The 20,405-nt window shown below is 42.8% G+C and overlaps 1 protein-coding gene across 5 annotated transcripts in view; it reads left to right on the forward strand.

Annotated features, from left to right (window-relative positions):
- The first annotated feature begins 2,371 nt into the window (after nucleotides 1–2,371).
- The window catches only part of CEP350 (centrosomal protein 350), a 136,863-nt gene continuing 118,829 nt past the window's right edge, over nucleotides 2,372–20,405 (forward strand). For all 5 annotated transcript variants that reach the window (XM_077825402.1, XM_077825403.1, XM_077825405.1 and 2 more), the window contains exons 1-4: nucleotides 2,372–2,576; nucleotides 16,562–16,647; nucleotides 18,261–18,304; nucleotides 20,287–20,401. In XM_077825402.1, coding sequence (XP_077681528.1) covers nucleotides 16,575–16,647; nucleotides 18,261–18,304; nucleotides 20,287–20,401 — 232 coding nt within the window. In that variant the 5' untranslated portion in view covers nucleotides 2,372–2,576; nucleotides 16,562–16,574. The remainder of the gene's footprint in view (nucleotides 2,577–16,561; nucleotides 16,648–18,260; nucleotides 18,305–20,286; nucleotides 20,402–20,405) is intronic.

The following is a 20,405-nucleotide window of genomic DNA, read 5'->3' on the forward strand; positions in this document are numbered from 1 at the left end:
CTAATGACATTCCTTCTTCAGTCTTAGAAGAAAGTGACTGTTCCTGTAATACTTTACCTGTGTTGTCTTAATACAGGGGGCTGAACTAGATGACCCCTTGAGGTCCCTTCCAGCCCTACATTTCTATAGCTGCATGACATCACATGCCTGCTTTTAAAATCCTCTATGAAGAGGGGGAGAAAAATCATGCAAGGTACGGAAGTATTAGAGGTATTATAAAAATGATACCCTAAACATTTCCCCTTCCCTGCATTTATAAAGAAACTTTATTAAAAGTGAAAGAACTTAACTACAGTTTTCATTGTATTCATTTAAGCGGATTGTTTCCTACTTCTTTTTCACTTAGCATTAACTTTAAATTTCTTTTAAAAATTTTTAATTGAAATTAAAATAAAAATGGTGTAAACATCTGTACTCATACTTCTTATAAATTTTCTCCTGTTATTTACCTAAACCTTATGTTCTGGGTCTCAGTGAGACAGTCACTTAAATTAGCCTTTTTTTTTTAAAGTGGTTCTTATAAGAATGATTTTTTTAGTAGATAAAGTTGGAAAAATGATCTCTGTTCTGAAGTAAGGAGGTAGGTTCAAAGATTTGGCTCATGTAGACTTTCTGGACCCCCAGGTTTATTAACCCTGCCACCATTTATTCAGGTATCAGAAATAGATGAATGAGGTTTCAGGCAGGTTTCTGTCTGTATAACATTTAGATGGGCCTTTACAAAGCAAATTGTTCTTTCACTCTGATAGCCATTTATGTAAAAACTAGAGCTGGTCAAAAAGTGGTGGAGAAAAATGATAAACTAAATTTTGAAGTAATTTCTGTTCTGTGGGGTTCAAAAAAACAACTTTTCACTCATTCAAAAAAATTGCACATTGCTTTTGAAATGGAAAATATTTTAACTCTAGTTTGTGAAAATTTTCATTTTTTGATTTTCCTGGTTTCTTCCGTAGTTTGATTTTTTGCACTGAAAAGGGAAGAGGAAAAAGGAGGAAATAAAACCCTGGGGTATAATCCTAAATCTTGTTTCATTTTTTTTTTTTTTTAAAAAGAGTAAATCATGGTGGGGGGAAAAAAAGGTTTAGGGTAATAAATCTAAGAGAATGTTCTTATTTGAAAAACTGACTAGCCCTCTACTACTCAAAGACCCCATTAAGATTTGGGTAAGAGTAGAGGTGTTGGTTGCAATCGTCCCATTTGAGTTGTGCTGGGGGTGAGCTGCTGCCCTTATACAACAGTGCTGGCTGCATTTAAGTGGTGCTGTAGCCCAGATTCATGGCTAGGCCCCTGCCAAATTCACAGTCTTGAAAAACACATCATGGACAGTGAAATGGGGTCTCCTCTGTTCAATCTGTATAGTACAGCGTAAAAGTACACAAAAGACCATGATTGCATGTGGGAGACCAGTGTTTCTCAAAGTGGGTTGTGGGGGAGGGGGGTTTGCAAGGTTATTGTAGGGGGTTACAGTATTGCCACCCTTAATTCTGTACTACCTTCAGAGCTGGGTGGCTGGAGAGTAGTAGCTGCTGGCCAGCTTCCCAGCTCTGAAGGCAGCATCCCCCCAGCATTACCCCAGAAGTAAGGGTGGCAATATGGTGATGCCCCCCACCCTAATCACATAACCCCTGTTTGGGTCAGGACCCCTATAGTTACAATACCATGACATTTCAGATTTTAAAATCCTATGATTGTGAAATTGACCAAAATGGATTGTGAATTTGGTAAGGCCCTATTCGTTGATTTTAATGGAAGTTAGGAGCCTGAGCTACTTTTGGAGTCCCTGCCCCAAAACTTCCTTAAGAGAGCGTTAAGTTTGGTGGGTGCTGCCTTGTCTCCTTCCAAAACACTGAATACATCTAAACTTAACTCCCTGAAAGCCAGCCATTCCAGGGTTAAGATACACACCACGCCAGCTCTGCCCTCTATGCACCAACCTAGTAGTTGCAATAGATGTCCTCCAGCTCCTAAACTCTATGTCTCAGCCTTAGCTGTAGGGGTGCTAACCGTCCCTACATCCCTTACAAAGGGCAGGAGAAATATTTGGTGCCCGGGGCTGAGGTTCTATTCAAACCATTGCCACTCTTGGATCACGATTTGGGGGGAATCTTTCCTCTCCTTCACTGCTCAGCTGTTGCCTCTCTAAAGGCTAGCCCGCCTTCTGTCAGATCTAAAGTTGAAATGCCTGTGCCCTGAGTATTACAGCCCAGCTGACGCAGGATGCTGTGCCACACCCAATATGGCCGAAGTATAGTTTGGGGCAGGAAGTCTTAGCGGCGCCGCCATGTGTGGAAGGTCGGAGAGTAGGCCGTTCTCGCGAGGCGTGGCCGGCTGTTCCCGCCCTGCCCCGCGCCGCTGCCGCCGCCGCTCCGTGTCAGTCGTTGGCCGGTAATGGCGGCCGGCGAGCTCCCTTGAAGTGACTGTGAGCCCGGGCCGGGCGCAGGGTGGGACGCAGCCGTCCGGGAAGGAGCAAAGTGAGGGGCCGCCGCTAACTCTAAGGGGCCCCCCAGCCCCCACAGGATGCGTTGGGAGCTGCCCCCGGGGTGGGAGGCGGAGGCGGTGGCGACGGCGACTCTCAGGTGAGGAGCCTGCAGGGGGAGAGCGGCTGGCAGCGGCCTGTCCTCAGCCGGGCCTTGCCCTGCCTTGCGGCCACCTCGGTTCCTGGCCGTTTGGGGGCAAGGTGGAGCCCCGGAGTCGGGACGCCTTGGGGTCGGGCTCCGGGGCTCCGTCCCTCGTAGGGCCGGTGTCCGGGCCGTGACTGGCTGCCAGACCTACTGGATCTCCGCCCCCGGGTCTCCATAGCGCTGGGCAGCCCTGGCTCCGGGCCGTGCCGTCACTCCCTGTTTAAAGAGACCTTCCACTAGGGCTGAGCCCTGCACTAGCCAGCGGCGCTTTCTGCCGTGCTGATAGCGGTGCCGTTAGCGAAGCCTGACCCAACTGCCCCGCTCAGCTGTGCCTGGAGGCTGGCTACTCGTTGCTTCTGCTCTGCTTGGGAAATGAAACTGCGTTAGCCTCGATCACCTCTCTTCCTCTCTTTCCTTTCTGTTTCTCGTGCTCGGGCATGACATCTGGGTGGTGAAAGCTGTTGAATGTTCACAGCCACTTTGCATTTTAAATGTATCTATTTAAAAAACTCAACCCCCCTTGTGTTAACATTAGGCTTGTAAAACCTTGTTTTAAAATTCCAAACGTAAATTTGGTGGCTAAACCCGCTGATGGATTGACTTTCATAGCCTTATCCTCACTTGTCCACAAAAGTGTTGGAATGCTTTCAATGTATAATATCTGTATGTATACCTTGCATCCACTCATAACAAAGCAAGCATTTTACAAATTTTGGTTAAGCTGTTTGTGGCCCAATCTTTACACAGATTTGTACTGGTATGACTGTCATTTTGGGCTGTGATACTTCTTTTAAAAAATATCATTATACTAGTACAACTCCTAATGTGGGTTCATTTATACTGGTATAGCTTACTTCCCTTTCTGTGAGGGTATGTCTTCACTACCAACGTTAAAGCGCTGCCATGGGACTTCTGTCTAGTGTAGGGGTAGGCAACCTATGGCATGTGTGCCAAAGGCAGCATGCGAGCTGATTTTCAGTGGCACTCACATTGCCCGGGTCCTGGGCACTGGTCCGGGGGGCTCTGCATTTTAATTTAATTTTAAATGAAGCTTCTTAAACATTTTAAAAACCTTATTTACTTTACATAAACAATAGTTTAGTTATTTATTAAAGACTTATAGAAAGAGACCTTCTAAAAATGTTAAAATGTATTACTGGCACGCGAAACCTTAAATTAGAGTGAATAAATGAAGACTCAGCACGCCACTTCTGAAAGGTTGCCGACCCCTGGTCTAGTATGACTAGTTAAGTGAGTAAGAATCAGATACAGTATTTGGTTGAAAGACTTGTGTGAAAGAACCACAAACAAAATGGGAAACAAGTTTACTTAAGTTTCAGAGTAGCAGCCGTGTTAGTCTGTATCCGCAAAAAGAAAAGGAGTACTTGTGGCACCTTAGAGACTAACCAGTTTATTTGAGCATAAGCTTTCGTGAGCTACAGCTCACTTCATCGGATGCATTCAGTGGAAAGTACAATGGGGAGATTTATATACACAGAGAACAAGAAACAATGGGTGTTACCATACACACTGTAACGAGTGATCAGGTAAGGTGAGCTATTATTCTTTTACGTAGAGACTGTCCAGTTTGGCCAGTGTACGTGGCAGAGGGGCATTGCTGGCACATGATGGCATATACCACATTGGCAGATGTGCAGGTGAACGAGCCTCTGATAGTGTGGTTGATGTGATTAGGCCCTGTGATGGTGTCCCCTGAATAGATATGTGGACACAGTTAGCAACGGGCTTTGTTGCAAGGATAAGTTCCTGGGTTAGTGGTTCTGTTGTGTGGTGTGTGGTTGCTGGTGAATATTTGCTTCAGGATGGGGGGCTGTCTGTAAGCAAGGACTGGCCTGTGTCCCAAGATCTGTGAGAGTGATGGGTCGTCCTGCAGGATCGGTTGTAGATCCTTGATGATGTTCATTGTCTACAGCCAAGCTCTATGATACAACCGCATTTGCTCCAACCCCTCAGACAGAGACAAACACCTACAAGATCTCTATCAAGCGTTCTTACAACTACGATACCCACCTGCTGAAGTGAAGAAACAGATTGACAGAGCCAGACGAGTACCCAGAAGTTACCTTCTACGGGACAGGCTCAACAAAGAAAATAACAGAACGCCACTAGCCATCACCTTCAGCCCCCAACTAAAACCTCTCCAACGCATCATCAGGGATCTACACAATATAATTAACTTAGGCTTGAATAAAGACTGGGAGTGGATGGGTCATTACACAAAGTAAAGCTATTTTCCCATGGTTATTTTCCCCCCACCCCCCCCCACCTGCTGTTCCTCAGATGTTCTTGTCAACTGCTGGAAATGGCCCACCTTGATTATCACTACAAAAGGTCCATCCCGTCCCCTCCGCTGTCCTGCTGGTAATAGCTCACCTTACCTGATCACTCTCGTTACAGTGTGTATGGTAACACCCATTGTTTCATGTTCTCTGTGTATATAAATCTCCCCGCTGTACTTTCCACTGAATGCATCCGATGAAGTGAGCTGTAGCTTAGGAAAGCTTATGCTCAGATAAATTTGTTAGTCTCTAAATTTAGCTAATTGACTATACCAGGTCGATTGAAACTGACTAATAACAGACGGTGAAATCCTGATCCCATGTAAGTCAATGGCAAAATTTCCATTGATTTCAGGGGGTCCAAAATTTCAACCAAAGTGCTATAAAATACAAAAAGTAAACAAATGGCAAAAATTGAAGTTTTTTTCTCTAATTTTCAATTATTAATATTACATTTTACATGTAACAATAGTAGGTAAAAATCAATCAGACAGAAGTCTGATTCCTTTTTTAAATTTATGTTCCTTTTAAATAGATACAGACAACTCTCATGAATGAAAATCCAGCAAATGTCAGCATTTCTAATGAGTGGAGGAAGATGATTTGTAATGCCAGAAACTGTATGCTCAAGTCTTGGGAGGATTTCTAGGTTCTTTATTGTAGATAAAAGTGGCTTTTTCTTTCCATGGCTAGGATGCAGACACTAGCCTAAAGGTCTCACTTGTATCCTCACTGCTGGAAAAACACAGGCACAGCACACTGTCTTGTCAGCCACTCTGAGGCCTTGTCTACGCTACCAGGGTAAGTTGATTTAAGTTACGCTACTCCAGCTACGTGAATAATATAGCTGGAGTCTGTGTAGCTTAGGTCAACTTAATTCGGTGTCTACACTGCGCTATATTGATGGGAGACACTCTCCTGTCTACTTACATTACTCCTCTTGTTCCAGTGGAGTACTGCAGTTGACCAGAGAGTGCTCTGCAGTCGCGTTAGTGGGTCTTCAGTGTTCCCTCTAATTTTTTACATCCATGTGCGGAATGAATTAATGTGGTGGGGGTGGTGCTGAGGCGTTCAGAGTGTGGGAGGGGGCTCAGGGCTGGGGCAGAGGGTTAGGGTGCGGGGGGGTGAGGGCTCTGGCTGGGGATGTGAGTTCTGGGGCTGGGAATGAGGGGTTTGGGTGCGGGCTGTCCCAGGGCTGCAGTGGGAGAAAGGATTCTCCTTAGCCCTCTCTTGCCACAGCAGCTCGGGGCAGGGGGAAACGCGCCTCTCTCTGGCTGTGGCAGCTCCAGTAGGCCTGGGCCCGGCCGAGGGAGGGGTTCCTCTTCCCTGGCCACGGCAAGTCCAGGGCAGGTCCATGCTGGGGCCGGTGCGGAGGGGCTCCTCTCCCCCAGCCATGGCAGGTTCACGCTGGGGCCAGTGGGGAGGGGCGCCTCTCCCTCGGGCTCGGCAGGTCCGCACTGGGGCCGGCGGGGAGGGGCGCCTCTCCCCCAACGCGGCAGGTCCGCGCTGGGGGACAAGCATCTCTTCCCGCCACAGCCCTGAGCCTCTGCGGAGGGCTTAATAGGCAGCTGCATGGCTTAGAGGAAACATCGGTTTTCACTAGACCCACTAAATCAGGGGTGGGCAAACTTTTTGGCCCAAAGGCCACATCTGGGTGGGGAAATTGCATGCAGGGCCATGAATGTAGGGCTGGGGCAGGGGGTTGGGATACGGGAGGGGGTGTGGGAGGTGATGCGGTGTGGCTCAGGGCAAGGGGTTGGGGCGCAGGAGGGGTGCTGGCTGTACGAGCGGGCTTGGCAGGGGGTTGGGGTGTAGGAGGGGGTGCGGGGTGCAGGGAGGTTGCGGAGTGTGAGAAGGGGCTCAGGGCAGGGGTTGGGGTGCAGGAGGGTGTGGGCTTACCTTGAGTGGCTCAGGGGTGGCAGCGACGTGTAGTGGCACTAAGACAGGCTCCCTGCCTGCCCTGGCCCCGCACCGTTCCCGGAAGTGGCCGGCACCATGTCCCCAAGGCCCCTGGGGGAGGGAGAGGCAGAGGGCTCCGTGCGCTGTCCTTGCCTGCGGGTTCCTCCCATGAAGCTCCCATTGGCTGCGGTTCCCGGGCAATGGGAGCTGTGGGGGGCAGTGCCTGCAGGTGAGGGCAGTGTGCTATCCCCCCAGGAGCCACAGGGACGTGGTGCTGGCCGCTTCTGGGAGCGGTGTGGGGCCTGTGGCGCCATGGGGGTGGCAGTTCCACGGGCCAGATCCAAAGCCCTGATGTAGTTTGACCACCTCTGCACTAAATCAACCCCAATTGCATCGATCGTAGCAAAGTCTATCAGTGGTAAGATAGACATAGCCTGAGACCTGGCATACTTGTACCAGCATTGGAGTTTTTAGTGCATTGCATTTTGCTGCCTCTCTGATCACACAGCAGTGTGCAGAATACGCAGTCTTGGTCAGCTAAGGTGGACGTAAGGGAAAAGGAGAGAGACATAATTGGAGGGATCTGTGGGGGACAAAGTCTTACATCCCAGATGATATTTGGGATTTAGCTGGATCTGGTGATGTTATCTGGCTCACTCTCTGGCCCCGTCTGGTCAGTACATCTTTGAGGATCGGGATGAAGAAGTTCTGGGGGTCCCAGGAGACAGTAGGTCTGACAGCCATGATGATAATGCTCACTGCAATGGTGGCTGGCAGAGAGCAGCTGCTTCTGCTAATTTTTCCCAAAAGTATTTTTTCTGTAAGGGAGTGTAGGGTGGAATAGTCCATCTTCTCATTATTTCGTCCACCAATAGGTCCAATTTCCAACACATTAATTTTTGGTTCATTCATTTCCGGTCCTCTTCATCTCTGGTTTACCAGTTATAATCTTAATACAGTCCTTGAATGGGATCAGTAAAGCCCTTTCTGTTTAATTCAGTCTTTCTGTCTCCTCCTTACATCTAATTAATTGTCTTTCTGTCTCCTCCTTACATCTTTCTTAAACAATTTTATATAACAGGACATTGTTACAATTTATGAACTTTCACTCATTGTTTATAGATGAGCTTACAATTAGGCCATTATTACAACAACTCTTCCTCACGCATTGGGTATGAATAAACAGTAATTTTTCTTCAAGGGTCTCTGTGTATTCCTTCACTTGGAATCCAGGCACCTTGCTTGGCAAGGTTCTAGAATCTCCTTACAGGTATGTCTGTTGGAGGCAATGTGGGCCGTACTTCGTAGCACTGAATGTTCGAGGCCCGAGGTTATAAGTTATTGACTCTGCACTTCCCTTTTCAGTTTCTACTTCTTATCATACTTGGCGGGTGTAGGAATATTAAGTTTGTGCCTGAATTGGACCACATCAAATGTTCCTCTTCATGCAACGTTTGGTAAATAATTTTAAGGTATTTTAATTGTGTTTAGCTGTGTGTGTGTGTGAGAGAGATAACTTAGCTTGTAGAACCACTGTGGTTCCAGTGTTAGCTATTGCTAGGTGGTACTTTACCTGGGCCACCATTCTTGAGTGAGTTATCCATAGCTTTTCTTTCTCCACCTTTTTGTTGGATTGAATTGGGAAAAGAAAAGTTAGTGTCATTCTCAGATACTTTGCCTACAGACCAAGCTCTGCAAACTTCAGGTGAAAAAATGAGACACCCATTGATTATGCAGATCTTCCTTTGATGATCATTCCTCAGCTGATCAGTCTTTCTCAGAGAAATTTTTTTTAAAAATGAAACCTTAGATTCTGATACACAGGAGCCACACTAAGCGAGCCAGTTTGAGCCTTAACTTTCTTCAAGGCTATGCCAGAGAAGGCATGTTTTCTGTGTAAGTTTTCCCCTCAACTAAGCTATCTCTGGTTGGTGGGGGACTTCAGTGGATGAAATCTACTTAGTTTGGCTTTCTTACTTCTTCTCATCCTTTGTATTTTTGTTTCTCATAGACTTTAAGACCAGAAGGGACCATCAAAATTGTCTAGTCCAGGGGTTCTCAAACTGGGGGTTGTGACCCCGCAGGGGGTCACAAGGTTATTACATGTGCGGAGGTTGCGAGCTGTCAGCCTCCACCCCCAAATTCCACTTTGCCTCCAGCATTTATAATAGTGTTAAATACAAAAAAGTGTTTTTAATTTATAAGGGGGGTTGCACTCATAGGTTTGCTGTGTCACCAAGGAGTCATCAATACAAAAGTTTGAAAAACACTGGTCTTCTCTGACCTCCTGCACGTTGCAGGCCACAGAACCCCACTCACTCAGTCCTGTAATAAACCCTGTAACCTGTTGCTGAGGTTGTTCTCCATGTCCACTGAAGCTAGGACAAGAATTAATGGGCTTAAACTGCAGCAAGGGAGATTTAGGTTAGATCAGTGGTACTCAGATTGAGGCTCGTGAGCCACAAGTGGCTCTTTAACGTGGCTCTTTGGGAAACGGTATGCGGATTTTATGCAGATCCGGTTGTTTCTGTGCTGGTGGCAGCTGAGGCAGTGAAAATGGATTAGAGGTATGGAAGATTTCCATATGAAGAGAGCTGAAAAGAGTTAGGAATTTTTAGTTTAGCATGGAGAGGACTAAGAGCTTGCATGAATAGTATATAGAGGCTGGTTAGGAGCTCCTACTTTTCATAATACAAGAGCAGGGGACATAAATTTATTATTACCTTTTATTTTTAATGTAAGTGATAAAGGAAGCACTTTTTTTTTTTTAACCCTGGATACAACGAATATGCGGAACTCTGCTTACATACATGATTGAGGCAAAGAACTTAGCAGAATTCCAGGACCTTGTGCTTATTACATAGTTGTCCATTAGGAAGTTTTACATCTTCTTGGAAGTGTCTGTTACTTGCTACTGTTGGAGACAGGCTACTGTGCTAAATGGACCAGTGGTCTGATCTGTTTTGTCATTCTGAATTCTTGGTTAGAAGAAGGATTATGAAAAGTGCCTGCCACAGGAAAAAAGTTAAGAGAATTGGGCTATCCATAAACGTCTTTATTATATAAAGAGCTTACAAAGATTTGCTGCTGTTAGGGCTTTTTGTGATGTCTCATAACATTACATTAATTTTTGAGAAACACGAGAATAAAAGATGCACTTTTAAACTGATTTGGTTCAGTTAAATATTTACAGTTGGGTCATTAACAGTAGTGCATAATATAACATAATTATACATGTGACTTCAAGAATTTAAATTACACATCTCTCTAATAGTAGCACAGTAATTTAGGATTTAAAAGCAATTTATCTGATATTAACAGGTTTACAGCTAAATAGGTGATGACCCTTTAAATGGGTTGTTTGAAATATGTGCTGATCAAAGGTAGAACAGTGGGTTTTTCAGACAGTAGCTGTATCCTCAGACTTTTCTAGTAAGTGTTCCTTCCTGCCTTTTACACCCTGTTCTTTCAGTCTACCACCTTAGTTTGTAGGATAAGTATTTGACTAGAATTTTGAAGGAAATTTTGTTTGTCATTGATTATAACAGCTTAAGAAATTGACCAGCAAGGTAGCCAGCCACCTTCCCACTTAGCCAATACTGACTTGATTTTCAGTAAGTTTTTAGATGTGAATTTGTGTGTGCGCAAATGTGTATCTGTTTTGCTCTTGCAGTAATTGATATTTATATGCAAATTCTTGATTGCATACCCAAATGGCTAGAGTAGTGCGATTTTTATCATGTGTGCATGCGTAAATTGTGGATTTGCTTGTACATCTGATAAAGTGTGCACAAAATAGGTTGTGGTGTTTGGCACACTTTTGCTCCTGTCCCTATGTACTGAAAATGAGTCCCAATTTTCCAAGTTAAATTCCATCTTTAGTTTAAGTTTTGTGCATTTGGGTATAATACTGATGGATCTAAAGCCAGTTGAATATAAAGAATTTCCTGTTGTCTTTCCTCAGCAGTCACTTCATAGTGTTATTTTTAGAATGCATATTTTTTTGATATTACTGAAATTTTGAGATAACTGGTTATGTTGATATATAAAAGTATATTCAAATGAACTTTGAGCTGTTTGTGTGTAAAGCTATTTTATGTACTATCCTGTCCAAATCATTGTTCATGTCAATAAATATACGAGTTCAGTTGACACTGTCAAGGGTGGTAAGCTTAAAAATAGACATACCCACTGTGTTATGGTTTGCAGGCATATAGATGCAATGTTGTACTTCTTTCTACCTGTCTTTGTCATGTTGAGCAGGCAGGGTGTTGAACTACACAAGAGGGTATGGTTAGGTTTTCTGCTTGCATTACATGAGTTGAAACAATGGAAAGATGTCATGATGTCTATCTCCATGGTCCAAAACAAAATGCAGTGTGCATCAACATCATTGTAAATAGGGCTTGAAAAGCCATTTTAATGTTTTTCAGGCCCTTATGGTCAAATGGGAAATGATGCAGTATTGTCTTTCTGAATCTGTAGACTGCTCCAGTATTCCCGATCCCCTCATATCTTTCTCAAACAACAACAGCATGAGATTAACAAGACTGGCTAGTTGCACTGCTGTTCAGATCTCTGTGTGCAGAAATGAAACCGACAAGAATCATATACAGTAGAACCGCAGAGTTACGAACACCTTGGGAATGGAAGTTGTTCATAACTCTGAACAAAACATTATGGTTGTTCTTTCAAAAGTTTACAACTGAACATTGACTTAATATACCTTTGAAACTTTACAATGCCGAAGAAAAATGCTGCTTTTAACCATCTTAATTGAAATGAAACTAGCATAGAAACAGTTTCCTTACCTTGTCAAATTTTTTTTTAAACTTTCCCTTTATTTTTTAGTAGTTTACGTTTAACTCAGTACTGTACCATATTTGCCCTTTTTTTCCCCCCCCATCTCTTCTGCTGCCTGATTGCATACTTCCAGTTTCAAATGAGGTGTGTGGTTGACTGGTCAGTTCATAACTTTGAGCTTCTACTGTAATTGAATAGCAGAGGCAGGCAGTGGAGCTATTCACAAGGCGGAGTAGAGCAGAGCGTACCATGCCCCTGTTTGTAGAAGCTAGGAGCTGGGGAGGAGAAGTAGACCTTTATACTCCTGTTGTGGCTGTGTTCTTAACCAGTAGTGATTGTCTGCAGTGGAAGACTGCAAGAAGTCAGAAATTTAAGACAGTGTCAATGTATATTTACAGTTTTGTTCTTTTGTATTGCCTTGGTTCAGCTCAATCCACTTGACTTTTTCTCTGAATGCATGTTGCAAGCAACAATTTTGAAGAATATTTTTTAAATTCTCTGTTAAAAGCTTTGGGAACATATGGAGTTCAACATTACACTGCATTGTTACAGAGTAGTGAAATGTAGAATGTAAAACGTTTGGTGTTTGTATAGCACCTACCACAGTTAAGTCCTGGTCCATAACTAGCGCTTATAGGTGCTACTATGACTGGTCCACAACTGGGGCTCATAGGTGAATAATAAATTCAGTTAGTTACATAGAACGTTTTATTTTATCTCCTCGAGAAAAGGTGCATTGGCTAGAAGTACTTTTTGGCCATAATTACTGTCCAGTAGGTTCCAGTATGTTGCTGTTTGGGCTACGATCTTGAGATGGAGGTTTCATATACTCTCAAAATTGCCTTCATGAAAGGATGGAAGGCTCTTTTCATAAACATTTCCTTTCCACTTTTCTAATATAGGAGTTTTCAGCTGGTTCATGTCTCTTCATCACTGGACGAGATTTCTAATGTAGGGCAACATTATGCCTTGCAACCTGAATCATTTGATACAGAAAGCAGCTGTCGGCATGAATGGTTTCCCCAGTCTCCATTCCAGAAGCAGAGTTCTGGAACTTAGCTTGCCTGATTCTTGTGCCTCTTGATATTAAATTTAGTTCTCTCTAGAACAATGGTCACCAACTGGTAGATCACGATCAACTGGTTGATTGCGGCGCCTCTGTCAGTCAATCTCAGTTACAATCTAGGGTTGCCAACCTTCTTGCAGCCAAACCAGGAGATCGGCTACTAACAGTCCAGCGGGGCTAAGGCAGGCTCCCTGCCTGCCCTGGTCCTGCGCCACTCCCGGAAGCGGCTGGCATGTCCAGCAGTAGCTCCTGGGGGGATGGGGGGGTCTCTGCGCACTGGCCCCCTCCAAGAGCCAGCACCCCCACCTCGTGCCCCAGCCCTGAGCCCCCTCCTGCACCCAAACTCCCTCCCAGAGCCCGCACCCTGAACCCCCTCCTGTACCCTAACTCCCTGCCCTAGGCCCAGCCTGGAGCCCATCCCACACTCCAAACCCCTCGGCCCCAGCCTAGAGCCTGCACCTGCTCCCGCATTCCAACCCCTATCCCAGCCTGGTGAAAGTGAGTGAGGGTTGGGGAGAGCGAGCGACAGAGGAAGGGGGATGGAGTAAGCAGGGCGGGGCCTTGGAGAAGGGTGGGGCAGGAGCATGGCCTCGGAGAGGGGCAAGGGTGTTTGGGTGTGTGTGATTACTGTTATTTCTACATTTTCTTTGGGGTAGATCCTGCATTGCACTTAAATTTAAAAAGTGATCTTGTGCTTAAAAAGGTTGGAGACCGTTGCTCTAGAATTTCCACACTGCTTATGTTTCTACGCTGTCACACACTCCACTAACGTGTAGGTTCCCTCTTCCACCCATCGCCTTTCCAGCACTTAGTTTAAAGCAGACATACCTAGCTTTCTCTAAAGCAAGGGGAATCGAAAGGTCTGGACCACTAGAGCAGCTTGATGAGCCACTCCTTTCTTACAACTTTTGGGGGGCACTGAGACAAATTCTATGGGGTAAGTTTATATGTAGTATAGTTGTAGCCATGTCAGTCCCAGGATATTAGAGAGACAAGGTGGATGAGGTAATATCTTTTATTGGACCAACTTCTGTTTGTGATAGAGACAAGCTTTCGAGCCACACAGAGCTCTTCTTCTTGTCTTGTAAATATTCTCCAAGTGTCACAGCTAAGTGCAAGGTGGAACAATTGTTTAGCATGAGCAGCTAGCACATATTCCAAGGGACCATTCAAGATAGAATGGCCCGGTAACATCTCTGCAGTCATAGAACAAAAAGATGGGGTTAGTGGGTTACAGATTGGATTTATGGTTTATTGCAATAATGTGTCTGTTCAGTCCATGATTTTTAGTGTTTAGCAAAGTTATGAATTTAAGCTCCCAGGTTTGTCTTTTGAAAGTTTTGTGCAGGTTTCCTTTGAGGATGATCACTGATAGGTCAGACAGAATGATCACCTTGTGAAAAGTGTTCACCCACAGGTGATAGGGTTTCTTGTCTTTTATCATTTTTCTGTGTGAGTTCATTCAAGAGCATAGTGATTGTCTGGTTTCACCCACATAGTTATTATTTAGGCATTTAGTTAACTGGATGTGGTATACCACATATTGTGACAGGCATGTGTAGTTACTCATGCAGCTCAAGTGGTAGCAGTCCAGGTTGGAGACCTGAGAGTCCAGGTTTCAAATTTTGCCATTTACTCTTTTGGACATCCTTGTGGTGGTACATGATAGATTTACCATTCACAGAAGATACTGGAGGTGACCTATTGGCTAGCGAAGTGGTGTAAATTAGAAGGTTTTGGTTTCATGGGGCATTGGGTCACCTTTTATGGGAAGAGGGGCCCTGTATAATTGGGTGGCCTTCATCTCAACAGTAAAGGAACCAGTCCTGTAAGTAACGGAGGACTTTGGGAAGTGAAAGAGGAAGAGCCTCTCATTCAGAACTGTTGAGCTCCGCAACAGGAGGAGAAGGTTGGTATCTGTGGGTGTGGGGTAGAGGAGAGAGGGAATTAGTTTTCTCATCCCAACTCTTCAGTCATTGATGAAGAGCAGGATGGATCTTTCGTGTAGTGACCTGCCTGCTGGATCATTTGTTAAGGGTTGACTTCAGTTATTCTGAAGGGTACTAAGAATAGTTCTTATAACTTCCAATATAAATCTTGGTCACATTTTAATGTTCATGTTCTAATTTTGCCTTTTCATCCTCCATAACAAGAATTTCTTCAAAACCTTGTGGTGATTGTTGAGCTATTGGTAGAATATATTTAAATTCATGGGCTTTGAGGGAAAAAGAGGTGCTGACTAATGAGAGATCTTGTTGACTGTGGAGGCTTCTTTTCAGGCTTCTTTAAAACACAGTCCTCTTAAAATCACTTTATTTCCTTGTACTGCTCTTTTTTCAAAGCACTTTTCTTTTAAATACTCCCACTCCCAGTCTAATTTTGCTTTTTAAAGAAAATTCTCATGTATTATGTAACCACTTTTTGCATAAGTTACTTATTTTTTCTAAGAGATCATCAGTCCATACTATTGAGTTGTTTTTTCCTTCTTTTTCAGGCAACAATAACCAATAATATTAAAAGAATTTTGATGTGTTCCTTGGCCTTAGAACGTGCAGGATAGACTTCATTGGGAGTTTTACCATTGATTTCACTGAGAGCAAGATTGGGGCCTTGGTTTGTTTCCTGCTTCCAGTGTTGTGCTCTGCAGTCTAGCCTGCCTCTACAGAAAGTAGTCTTTCTCACTTCAAACTGGAGTAATTTTCTCACAGAAAGGCCTTACTTATATATCTCTCTGAAGACAGCTATTTAAAAATTTGTTTTCACTGCTCTATGGAAGTGGGTCTACATGGGGGTCTGCTTCACACTGAAGTGACAGGAAGAGCCATTTCAGATACTAAGATACTACTACAATAATGTGGGCTATATAAATCCCTAGGTTGGCTTCAGGACAGAGGTCCATCAACCTAAGGAGTTTCTAGGGCCCTTAGTCTCAAATGACCCAGAATGGCAGGATGATTATAGGTCTTGGAAGTTTAAATAAAGTTCTGGTTTCTTTAACCTTCAAAGTTTGTTCCTCTGTCAACTTTAATCTCGGTTTTACCTTACCCAAAGCTCTTTAAGGACAGCTTCTGACTGTTTGGGTTTAGAAGGGGTACTTGGATTCATTAGCAAACCTGTCCAAGAAACTGCTTTTTGTGTTCTTCTTGCCTTTAAATCGTGTCATCTTTCTGGAGGTTTTGGAAAGATGTCACTGAATATTGAGTCTTCTTACACTCTTTAAAAACATTGTCTAATTATTACTTTTATTGTCATGGTTCTAGATCTCAGTCAGACTTCAGATCCTTATTTCTTTTAAAGGGTAAGGTGGCATGTAATGTGTCAGTTGTTCCTTTCATTCATCCATTGGCAGGGCCAGACATTTTCAAAGTTTTTCAAAATTATCTAGGGATGACCCTTGACTGTGTTGTATTTCCTCAGTTCCTTGTTAATGTAGCCTCTTTATCTGGGGTCGTCTTATCATTTCTTCAGACTCAGTGGAGCGCTTATTGCTGTAGACTGACAGGTTCTCTCTGACTTTCTATATTGAAATCTGTTATAGAGCTAGAAGTCTTACCTTGTACCTTCCTGGGATTTTTGTCTCTGGTCGCTTTCAGCCTCATTTGTAAACATTGTTCTTCAAGGTGTCTCCCACTGTCAGTAGTAGTTCACTCTTGTTCCTTTTTAAGAGAATTACAAGCTGTAGTCACCTTTTTGGTCACTCATTGTTGCCTGTCTGATCCAATTGGTCATGTATATAGTGTCAAAATATAATTTGAAGGTAAAACATCTTCATTTCTTGTCGATCAAGATAACATTTTCTTTGGGCAACAGATATCTTTATTCACTCTTATTGTGTATACTTTTGGTCCTTCAGTGAATCTTTCTGTCTGTAGGTAAACTAACAGGATGTGGAACAACAAATCGAAGGAGGTGCCTTTACAAAACCCAAGGCACACTCAGAACAGGGATTCCCTCAGAGGTATGGATTTGCTTTGTTGTATTGCTTTACTTTAGAAGAAGTTTTATCCTAGATAGTGTAATATTTTATATTGTATTGTAAATTTTGTAGATATATATTTTTTTTTAATTGGGTCAAAGGCTAAAACCATATCTCATACAGCTTACTTTCTGTAGAACAGCAGTTCCCAGACAGTGGTCCAGAGAGCTGTTAGATCACCTGGTGCTGACTCCATTTCATTGCTTCCAGACACTTTTTTTATAAATGTTCAGGCTCTTAATTGCAAGCTTTGTCAAGAAAGGACAAAATATTACGTTTAAAAACAGTTACATTGTTATTTCCTATTATTACTTTTCCAGGTAAGTATTTACTGCAGTTGTCATATGGACGATGCGTGCTCACAAACAGGAGTGCAGGTTGTCTGTGATATAAGATTTTGGTTAAGATGTGTTCCACATTATGACAAAACTTGAGGACCCCTGCTATAGTTGATGACAAGCATATTTGACCTATAAAATCATATATACTCTATAATTTGATAGCTGAAATACCTCATTGTAATTGACTATGATTGTCTCCTAAAAAGTTCTTGTGAATGTCTTGTCAGAGTTTATAGACCTGTAATTAAGGAAATATTATTCAGGGGTTTCAAGGATTTTGTAGATGTTTTATTGAGGTACCATTTCTCAGCAAATGTGTCCTGTTGCTATTTCCAGATCCTCCCTTCCCCTTTCTCTCACGTTGTTACACCTTGTCTTAAATTAGATTGGTTGCTCTTCAGGGCAGTGACCAGATCTTTGTATGTTTGTACAGTTCCTGGCATAATGTGGCCCTGGTCCTGACTGGAGCTTCTGGGTACTACTGTAACATGTAATTACATTTAGCAACACTTACAGTTGACTTTTTTTTTTTTTTTTTAAAAAGTGCTTGTCAAAATAGTCTACTTTAAGGAAAAAGATAATACTTAAATACTATTTCAATAATTTTGGGCATATTACTAGATTTCTGAAGATAGCTAACTTTTTTTATAAATTTAGCTTATAAAGCTGAAGTAAGTAAAGCTTATGAACCTATCACCCATTCTTTGGAAATCTTGGCTATATGTAACCTGTGAAGCTTAAACATAGCTTGTTACTCTTGAGTACCAATGTATGACAACTTGCAGTCTAAGTGTGAGCTTCCATTGACCATATATATTCATAGCCTGTTTGTAAAATAAATAAATAAAAATATAATGTTTAAAAAATCAAAATTCAAAGCATGAGATATAATGGAAAAACCCCATAGATATTTGTGTGGTCACATGGGTAATGAATTTGCTGTAGATTTTTAAAATATATAGGAGTTCTGGAGATGAATAGGAGATGTAATAGGAAACTCAGCCTAACTTATGTAACTCTTAATAACTTGATTTTTTTTTGGTTAAAAATATAGTTTTTAAAGAAAATCATATTTCTTTTCTAATGATGCTGTCTAATAATTACCCCCCACAGAGGAGTTTCATGGTTTGGGATGAATTCATTAAAAGGAATTAGTTAGTGAGCCATGCAAAGCTGTTTTAAAATGTTTTGTTTCATTGTGTTACTTGAATTAATAGGAAACTTGATTTTATTCTTTTATTTTTGTTTTGTGAGATCTAACCACAGCCTGGGATACTTTTTCTCAAACTAAGGCTACAGTAAGTATATTTTTTTTCTGGATTGAAATCAGTTAATGGCCACTTCAGTTTTATTGAATGCCTTATTTTCCCCGTAGTTTGATGGCTACAGAAGTAAAAAATGGAGTTGGTGGTTGGGAGCATGAAGATGATGGATGTTCTTACTGCTTTGGACAGCAATTCTGACAGTGTAACTTAATGCTACAAGAAGCTCATTACTGAGGATAATGAAAAATCAGTCTTGCTTGGCTACTATAAAACTAATACCATTATCAATTAATAGTATTGTTTTTATCAATCAGAATGGTATAAGGCAGGGGTGGCCAACCTGAGCCTGAGAAGGAGCCAGAATTCACCAGTGTACATTGCCAAAGAGCCACAGTAATACATCAGCAGCCCCCACATCAGCTCCCCCACCCCGCTCCCAGTGCCTCCCACCTACCGGCAGCCCTGCCAATCAGCACCTCCTGATCAGCTGTTTCGTGGGGTGCAAGAGGCTTGGGGGGTGGGGGAGAGGAGCCCGGACACTGCAGGCTCAGGATAGGGGGCAGGAAGGGGTGGAGTGCGGGTAGGGCCTGTGGCAGAGCCAGTGGTTGAGCAGTGAGCACCCCCGGCACTGGAAAGTTTGCTCTTGTAGCTCCAGCCCCGGAGTCGATGCCTATACAAGGAGCCACACATTAACTTCTGAAGAGCTGCATGTGGCTCCAGAGCCACAGGTTGGCCACCCCGGTATAAGGAATGTATGGGTAACTTGTGTTAAATGTTTTTGTAATTTCTTTTTAATTATTGCAAAAAAGATGTAAATGTTAACTAGAATCTTGTGATATCTTTACATTGAAGCTTTTAACTAATATTAAATATTCCTTTTAATTTTTGTATTATCATAGTGCCTAGGAACCCCAGTCATCAGCCAGGACCCCCTTGTGTTAGGCACTGTACACAAACAGGACAAAAATACAGTCCATTCCCCAAAGAATTTACAACCTCAGAAAGCACATAATCTGCCAACTGGTAGCTCTGTAGTAATCCAGGGCTGCCAAATTACATGTCAGCTTTCACCAAACTGAATAGTATAAAGAATCTTGCTCCTGAAAATCTCAGTTAGGGCTAGTAAATATCAAGGCCAAGATTTTTCAAAAGTGGCTAGTGATTTTGGGTGCCTAATTTTGGCACTTTAAGGGGTAGTGGTTTTCAGAAAGTAATGAATTCCCATCCTCTGAAAATCCAGACCCCTTTACAGTGTCAAAGTTGGGCCCTCAAAGTCACTAATTACATTTGAAAATCTCCTAAATCCCTGCAGGTGTGAGCTGTAGAGTGAGATACCTCTCTGTCATTTTAAAGGAACTAACTGTCCTCTTCTTACCTACTGAGATTCAGAGATTGGGGCTGGTGAAGCAATATACATGTGTTTCATAGTTCCATATGTACTGCACTAACCATGGATACTACCATGATGTGTGAATTTAAGCTGTATACTCAGGATGCAATGCTACATTTTGTATAAACTGGGGTACAGTGAAATAAAGATGCTAAATTTCTTTGGCAACTTAGGGAATTTCTCTGTATGTTCATTACCTCTCTCACTTTGAATAAGGGAGTGAAGTGGTACAGTTTTATACGTGGAATCCTGTTTCATGTTCCCTTTAGAGTAGAGCATTATAGAATACAGTGTGTTTTCGTTCTTGGTGGTTATGTTTCAATGAGGCCAAGTGTTAAGACCTTTGGCATTTTGTATAATTCTGTTGTTGGCAATGACCCACTTATGGAAACAGATTTAGTCAACAGAGCTTAATTTGAATAATCTTTTTTTGTACTAATCTTCATATTCTAATGTTTCTGGTCACAAGACTATACAAGTTTATACCACCAGATTTTTAAAGCTGTTCTTGCCTGTAATTGTTTCTTACTGTGAAAGTGAGAGGAGTTCTGTACTTTTTGTTTAAGTTGTATCCTCACCATTCAAAAAATGAACCTGAATATTGTTTTGTGTCTTGAAATTCTAGTTGCGTCATATTGAGAACAAACTGGAGGTAGCGCCTACCAGCACAGTAGTATTTGATTCTGTCATGGATGCCAAGAAACCCTCTGCCAGTGCTACCAGGAAAATAAGCAGGAAAGGTGT

Source organism: Eretmochelys imbricata, chromosome 8, assembly GCF_965152235.1.
Source record: "Eretmochelys imbricata isolate rEreImb1 chromosome 8, rEreImb1.hap1, whole genome shotgun sequence".
Taxonomy (NCBI): domain Eukaryota; kingdom Metazoa; phylum Chordata; order Testudines; family Cheloniidae; genus Eretmochelys; species Eretmochelys imbricata.